The following is an 8,390-nucleotide window of genomic DNA, read 5'->3' on the forward strand; positions in this document are numbered from 1 at the left end:
ATTTTGTCTTGGTGTGAAGAACTTTCTAAATCTGAAGAACCTTTTGTGCATTGAAATGTTCCATGGATGTTAAAGGTTCTTCATGGAATCATTGATTCCAATAAAGAACCTTTAGTTTTAAGGGAGTTCTGAACGGTTGACCAATGGTGGGAATTCAAAAGCAGCCTTGCTCAAATAAGGACCTTTGTTGATCTAAACTGAACAAAGTAGTTTTTTCACAAATTCAACTCTTCGAATCATAAAGCTGTTCAGTGCTCATTAGGAACCCAAAGGAACCTACAAGATCCACTTGGTGTGTGAGAAGTGAAAGCCTTTCCATGTGGGAAAACCTTGGTCTTTACTGTACTGTGGTCCCTGATTGCGGTCTTGAAGCACACTTTTTCATCATCTCCACTCATTTTAAGATCAGATATGACAGATGGGCTTTGTGTAACCACTTGAAGCCCATGGAAAGCCCCAAATATGTTCACCCTTTGTGTGATCAACCCTCCAGAGGACATCTCAAGGCTTTGATTCTGGGTCAGGCCTGAATCTTCACTTAGTTGCTGAGGAGCCTGTTCATCCTGGTCCAGCTGGGCCTTCAGATGCTCCAAGTTTACTTGTACAAGTTCATTTTCAAGCCTGGGCTGCTTGGAACTGGACGGACAGTTCAAGATGTTGTCTTCAGCATCTTCGCAGAGAAGGTCATCCCAGCTGGACCACAGCTGCCACTTGACCCCTGATGTTGGGCTTTGTTTGTCAGTGGTGGTGGAGTTAGTTAAAGCCGTGGATGATGGATCTGATGGCTCTTCCTGTGTCAGCAGAGAGATCCAGGAGTGTTCAGAAGAATGATCCTCTGTTGGCCTCACAGGAGTGCAGTGTGATACAGAGTCTCTCTGGAACGATGTTGTCAGGGCCTAGTAGAGAGGAAGTGGAATTGACAAACGGTCATTCGAGGGTGTGACTCTGAAAATGTGGAGGTTTTGTTGCCCTCTGGCTGCTGAAGTTTCACAGATATAAAACAGATGACTTTTGAATGGTCAATTCAGCATTTGTCACAATTACAAGATAAAAGACATGCGAAACCTGCAAATAATTGATTTATTAAACTGTTCAATATATACAAATAGAAAAATAATTTATTGAATTATATATTTAATAAAAAAGAAATATGTTATGAAATGCTGTTCACAATGCATTTTACTTCAAAATATGGCGTATTTCAGGGTGAAACAGGATATTCAGTTAGAAAAAAATAGTTGGGAATTAATTGAATGGTGAAAGTGGGTGTCAATAATGCACAGGTGAAGCATTCACAAGAATGTGCAGTAAAAATTTAAATAACTTTTGAATTTTTGAATTCAATTTAGATTTTATGCTACATTTTTGCTTAATTTATATTGTGATTTCAAGGCCTGGAATTTTTTTTTCATAATCACTGCAATCTATGGAAGCATTTTTCTCTGATTAATTATAAAAAAAGGTAATTGCGACTTTATTTTAACAATCCTTAGATTAATTGAATGGTGAAAGTGGGTGTCACTGTAATTAGACAAATAATGCACAGGTGAAGCATTCACAAGAATGTGCAGTAAAAATTTAAATAACTTTTGAATTTTTGAATTCAATTTAGATTTTATGCTACATTTTTGCTTAATTTATATTGTGATTTCAAGGCCTGGAATTTTTTTTTCATAATCACTGCAATCTATGGAAGCATTTTTCTCTGATTAATTATAAAAAAAGGTAATTGCGACTTTATTTTAACAATCCTTAGATTATATCTCGCAATTCTGACTCTTTTTTTCTCAGATATAAACTCACAATTCTGAGAAAACGTCAGAAAGGTAAGTTGTGAGATATAAATTTATAATTGCAGGATATAAACTTGCAATTATGAAAATTCAGAAATGTGAGATAAAAAGTCAAAATGACCTCTTTTATTTTTTATTCATGGCAGAAACAATAAATGTCACAACTGCAAGATGTAAATTCAGAATTTTGTGAAAAAGTTTATCTCGCAATACTTACGATTTTCCTCAGAATTAAAAGTTTATGTCTGAGAAAAAAAGTCAGAAGTGTGAAATAAAAATGTCACAATTAGCTTTTTCTAGATTTCATTCATGGCTAAAACAAACAAACAAAAAAAGTCGCAATTGCAAAATGTAAATTTGGAATTGTAAGAAAAACATTTAATGAACAAGTTTATATCTCTCAATACTAATGTTTTTCCTCAGAATTAAAAGTTTATGTCTGAGAAAAAAAGTCAGAAGTGTGAAATAAAAATGTCACAATTAGCTTTTTCTAGATTTCATTCATGGCTAAAACAAACAAACAAAAAAAGTCGCAATTGCAAAATGTAAATTTGGAATTGTAAGAAAAACATTTAATGAACAAGTTTATATCTCTCAATACTAATGTTTTTCCTCAGAATTACAAGTTTATATCTGAAAAAAAGTCAGAAGTAGAAGATATAAACTCAGTCCAGAGTTTATTTCTCGCGCTTCTGACTTTTCTCTCAGATAAAAATGTGCAATTATGAGAAAAAAGTCAGTACTGCGAGATTTAAACGAAGACTTCTTTGCTGAATGTCACCATACTGACTTCTCAATTGCTAGTTTATATCTGAGAAAAATGTCACAATTACAAGATGTGAACTCCGAATAAGTGTACACACTGTAATTATAAGGAATTCTGATGTACTGTATTGTCTTGATTATTTTCTGGAAAAAATGCTTTACATCTAGTATTGTGGCATAATTTTCAGTCTGTTCAGCCAGATTTCTCAGCTGGGCATTTGTCGCCTTCAGGGCAGATATTTCCTCTTGCTTTCTCCTGAGTGTGGCATGAAGCTGCAGAGAGAGACACATGATTATTACTCACTAACACACTTAGTGAAGTATGTGAGCACTGGCATGGAGACATGAGATAATGTGATTCATGATGACCTAGTCAAACATGTGCCCTCAAAACAGAATGAGCTCATTCAGTTTGCATACCTGAACAAGCGAAGAATCTTTATCATGCTTATGCATTTTCATAAGAAACCATTTATCAGATGACATGCAGCAGAATCTGAATAGATTGCTCAGTTATTTGAATTACAAATATAAGGATGCACTGACAAACTGTGGTCTGAACAACACTTGCTAAGGCAAGATAATCATTTCTGAGTCACTAAGGAATTTAACAAGCAAAAAGGGAAGTGGTCAGCAATTATGTCACATAGGACATTTTTATGTAGAAATCAGCAGCTGCAGTGTGTGAATATTTTTCCAGTTCTCTAAAATGTTTTTAACTTGTTTAATCCCACAGGTTATATCTGTGAATGAGACCTGGATTTTATGAGTTTGTACAATTAAAGCTATTCCAGTTTGCCTCTTTGAAAAAATGGTCTTTGTTACATTAAATGGAAACAGTCAAATGTAAAAGAAATGTACATTTATTCATTTCTGTTCTGCAAACAATTGGCTTTTAAAATGCATTATGTAACTTTAGTGTTTGCAGCTTTATACATTTATTGGGTGTTGTTGAGAAAGTGAGCATGTTCTGATTCTGTAGTTTCCCACTGGTGACCAAGAATAAACCACACTTTGACTAACTTCTTAAAAGCTTTTTTAGAGAAGCCAAGAAGTTTCGTTTTCAAATGTTTCACTGGCCAATCCAAGGAGTAAAATTCATGCAGTCACTTATCTGAGGATGGTTTGGGAATAAATGAGCTTATACTGAAGTGGGATATTTTGGTTGATTCTTGGACTAGGGGCAATTTTGACTTCAAAAATGGAAACATTAAAGGGGTCATGACCAGGGCCGGATTTACAAATTTTTGGGCCCCCCTTCCCTATTAATATAATAGCCTAGGCCTAATATTACCACCCAAGCAAACAAAAATATTTCTTAACCAGTGGAAACCATTACAGTGTTTTCTATCGCAATAAGCGCTTGCGTTCAGTCGATACAAATCGAATGTAGTTCTTAATTTGTTTGAGAACTGAGAAAGACCGTTCCATATAGGCGTCGTGGCCACTTCGGGAGTGCATTATTTCTCTAATAATTTTAACGGCCTGGAGTCACAACCACACATCAAGACATTGTTCAGATGATTTGTTTCAAGACATTTAACATGTTTCCGTCCTGAAATCTCATGTGTGTTGAACCATTTTTTTTTACGCACCTCATCTCAAACATTCTGTTGCAAATTCCAAAACATAATTTTAGAGCTAATAACAGAGGCTTGAGCCATTGATATGCAGACTAATGCAGTCTAATGCGGTTATTAGAGCGAGAGAGACAGAGATTAAGTGTGTGTGAATACCTGCATCTATGCGTCTCTCAGCAGTATTCAGCAGCAGCGTACTAATAGCGACTAACTACTAATAGCGAATCTTTAAGTTAAACTGATTTTTTTACGCACCTCATTTCAAACATTCTGTTGCAAATTCCAAAACATAATTTTAGAGCTAATAACGGAGGCTTGAGCCATTGATATGCAGACTAATGCAGTCTAATGCGGTTATTAGAGCGAGAGAGACAGAGATTAAGTGTGTGTGAATACCTGCATCTATGCGTCTCTCAGCAGACTAATGCAGTCTAATGCGGTTATTAGAGCGAGAGAGAGAGAGAGATTAAGTGTGTGTGAATACCTGCATCTATGCGTCTCTCAGCAGTATTCAGCAGCAGCGTACTAATAGCGACTAACTACTAATAGCGAATCTTTAAGTTAAACTGCTTCAAGAACCTCGCTACTGAGAAATGTCATGCAGCTTTTCAGCTGCGAAACTGGGAGAAAGAAAGCATGATTTCCGTAGCCTACATAAAAAAGGTGGAAGACGTGGAAATAGTTTGTCATTTTTTACCCTATTGTTTGTTATATTTATTTGCTCAATTTCTTCTGGGGTTTTGGTTCTATTACTGTTGTAGATAGCCCATAGTATAACAAAAATATAATATATCTCTTCATTGTGTTTGGACCCCCCCTGGACGAACGAGCATAGGCATGTGCCTAGAATGCGTAAATCCGATCCTGGTCATGACATGACAAACCAAATTTCATAACTTAAAATGTCCTCATCATCAATTAAAAAGCATTTATGTAATAACCCTCAGAAAACGGCTCGTTTGGATCAGAGGTGCCAGGGTGACTTCACCTGGGCACAGTCGTTTGCATAAACACCGCCTCCAGAGCAAGACAAATCTTCTTCTCACCATAGGCCCAGCCCGCTGGCTTGATCACGCTAAATGCGAGTGTTGTGTCGCGTCAAAAGCAAATAGAAATTACAATCACTGCTGCTATCTCGTCTACACTGGATACAGTATACAGATGGGCGTTCACTTTGTCACAGTCCACTCGTCAGTAGGACAAATGAAACGAAAGAACATTTGCTTTGATGCATTTGGTTTAAACAGCTAGTTCACGTCTTCGTACAGACATCAGAAGGATCCCAGCGTGAGGAACAAGTGGATAGTTTATTTTTAATGGCATCCCGGATCGTGTCTGAGGATTGATCGGAGTATTTTGTTTTGTAAACGAGGCACAGTGTCATGAAGAGTTCACAAAGAAACATTTGTTGAAAGATGAAGCGGTACTAGATCCGACTGCTGCTGCATCACAAACCGCAAGTAAATGATTTTATAATGCTTTGTCTGGAAATGACTGTTTTATTTTGATCATGTTGTCAAAACACTCATGCAATAGCTAGGGGGCGTTGATACTCTTTGCGATGACGTTAGCCAATCATAACAGTCGCTGATTACTCAGAAGCCTTAAAGGACCCACCCCTTAAAAACAGCCCGTTTCTGAGAGAGGTTCAGAATGAGGGTTGAAAATAATCTTTTTTTTTGTGCAAAAAACTTTATTAACATTATAAGTAAACCTCAAGTTTAATATTTTAGTATTTGAAAACCATTTTCTGAATAATCAGTGTGGTGATAGAAAACCACAAAACAGAAAATAATAACATATTTCAGATATTTTATCTACGATAATATGTTTAAAATCTTTTTTTTATTTTTTATTCAGTTACCTATTTTTTAAAATCGTTTTAGGTAACTGAAATAAAGCTGAAATAAAATAATAGATGAATATTAGAAATGTAAATATAAAATTGAAAGAAGTTCAAATACTAAATTACTGAGTACTAAAACGCTAAAACTAAGTTACACAGAAATATAAAAAACGAATAAAAATGACAAAAGCATGTAACAAAATTTCCCAAAAAATATATATGAAAAATATATACAATTATAAATCAAAATATTAACAAATACTTTAGTAGTATACAATTAATACTAAAATAACTCTACATGGTTACACCACTTGACATCTTAGAGACATTAATAATTCTTTCTGTTGGTATAAATTATATAAATATTTTTCAAAATATTATTTTTAAATATATTTACTTGGAAAACTATGTTTGAAAATGTGTATTTACGATATCATCTTTTAATATTTATATATATTTTTTATGTTATTCCTAACACTTGATGGATAAATGTTGTTATTGTTAACTAAAACAAATAAAAAAAATAGTTCTATGTTATTGAACCCCCCTCCCCCCGGAAATTCAATATAATTTAAGTTGAAGATGAGAAATGTAACAAAATTACATAAAGTGGTAAGTATACTGAAACAACTCTGGATGGTTACCCCACATGACATTTTAGAGACATGAATCTAAAATCGTTGATGGTATAAATTATACAAATGTTTTTAAAAATGTATGAAACCATCAAGAATACATTTTTAAAAACATGGTACGTGATTTTTATATATATAAAATTTATTTTTTGAAAGATTTCTCCTCTTCATGTTGGACACACTTATTTATCGTCACCCCCAAAATAAAGATTTTCAATTCTATTCGCACACATGCAGCTCAACCAATTCAAGTTCTAGCAGATCATTCGTCAGGTCATGATGACTGTGCTAATGAATCAGCAAGTGTGTTAGGAGCTGTAAGAGGATGTCACCTCAATGGTCATGAGAGCGGTGCGGCTCAGGAAGTGTCTCCGGCAGTAAGCCATCTCAGCACGCATTCCCTCGCTCCGAGAGCTCTTCCATCTGTGAACAGTAACTTCATTACAATGATTTCACTTCCTTTCTACACATACTGCCATACAGTACTGTTCTGTTGAACGTGTGATTACCCAAGATAAGCACTGTAGATGGTCATGTGATCGGAGTTTGCGACTGCTAGGGCAGATTTAGCCAGGTTGGCCTCCTCCTTTCTGCTCATAGGTGTAACAAAGGGGGACTTCTCAGACATGGCCGCTGCGATGGTAGCCTGAATAGTAAAAACAAACAAAAGTTGTTCAATACATCCTTCAATAATATTCCACAGAAGAAAGAAAGTCTAACATGCTTGGAACAACATGAGGGTAAGAAATGATGACAGAAATTGAGTAACATGCTGCAAAAAAACGCTCACAATGGTTTCCAGGCAGCTAAAGATGGCGCCAAAGATGAGCATTTTGCCGATCTTGACGTTGACAGGAAGGGCGGCCAAGTGATGGCCGAGTGGCGTGAGGGCATAGCTATCTTGCTGACAGGCGCCGATCTTCCTCAGCAGACTGACAGCGTTACACACGGCCTGCTGCTGAGGCGCATCGAGAGCTCGACACAGGAAATCCTCTGGAGAACCATATTCACACTTCTGTTCACACATAGAGAGAGGTGACAGAAGTCAGTGTATTATTAACGGAAAAGATGCTTTATGCGCACTACTTCAGAAGTCTGAGGTCAGACTTTTTTTAATTGACTACAAGTGACTGCAAATGCTTTAATAATATTAGAAAAGATTTCTATTTCAAGTAAATGCTGTTCTTTCGAACTTCCTATTCATCAAAAAAAAATCATGATCATGATTTTCACACAAATATAAAGCAGTGCAATGGTTTTCAACATTGATAATAATCAGAAGTGTTTCTTGTGCAGCAAATCAGCATATCAGAATGATTTCTGAAGACTCATGTGACACTGAAGACTGGAGTAATGATGCTGAAAATTCACTGGAATAAATTGCATTTTAAAATATATTCAAATAGAAAACCGGTTTTCAACATTGATAATAATCAGAAGTGTTTCTTGTGCAGCAAATCAGCATATTAGACTGATTTCTGAAGACTCATGTGACACTGAAGACTGGAGTAATGATGCTGAAAATTCACTGGAATAAATTGCATTTTAAAATATATTCAAATAGAAAACAGTTAAATTGTAATAATATTTCACAATATTACGTTTTTTACTGTTTTTGATCAAATAAATACAACCTTGGTGAGACTTCTCTCAAAAACATTAAAATATCTTATCGACCACAAACTTTAACAGTTAAAGGGATAGTTCACCAAAAAATGAAAATTCTGTCATTAATTACTCGCCCTCATGTCGTTCCAAACCTTTAAGACCT

At 35.5% G+C, this 8,390-nt stretch overlaps 2 protein-coding genes across 2 annotated transcripts in view; both read right to left on the reverse strand.

Moving 5' to 3' along the window:
* Positions 1-134: 134 nt before the first annotated feature.
* Positions 135-3,227, reverse strand: mcidas (multiciliate differentiation and DNA synthesis associated cell cycle protein). Its single transcript, XM_016247191.1, has 2 exons — positions 2,721-3,227; positions 135-896 (listed from the first exon to the last, which is right to left on the reverse strand). Exons 1-2 carry the CDS (start codon positions 2,847-2,849, stop codon positions 249-251), a joined length of 777 nt encoding a protein of 258 aa, XP_016102677.1. The 5' UTR covers positions 2,850-3,227; the 3' UTR covers positions 135-248.
* A 3,700-nt stretch (positions 3,228-6,927) lies between these two features.
* The window catches only part of LOC107562543 (ATP-dependent RNA helicase DHX29-like), a 13,448-nt gene continuing 11,985 nt past the window's right edge, over positions 6,928-8,390 (reverse strand). Inside the window, exons 20-22 of the mRNA XM_016247179.1 lie at positions 7,410-7,634; positions 7,129-7,265; positions 6,928-7,042 (exon numbers count right to left, since the gene is read on the reverse strand). Coding sequence (XP_016102665.1) covers positions 6,928-7,042; positions 7,129-7,265; positions 7,410-7,634 — 477 coding nt within the window. The remainder of the gene's footprint in view (positions 7,043-7,128; positions 7,266-7,409; positions 7,635-8,390) is intronic.

This window comes from Sinocyclocheilus grahami, unplaced genomic scaffold, assembly GCF_001515645.1.
Source record: "Sinocyclocheilus grahami isolate Dianchi unplaced genomic scaffold, SAMN03320097.WGS_v1.1 scaffold828.1, whole genome shotgun sequence".
NCBI classification, from domain to species: domain Eukaryota; kingdom Metazoa; phylum Chordata; class Actinopteri; order Cypriniformes; family Cyprinidae; genus Sinocyclocheilus; species Sinocyclocheilus grahami.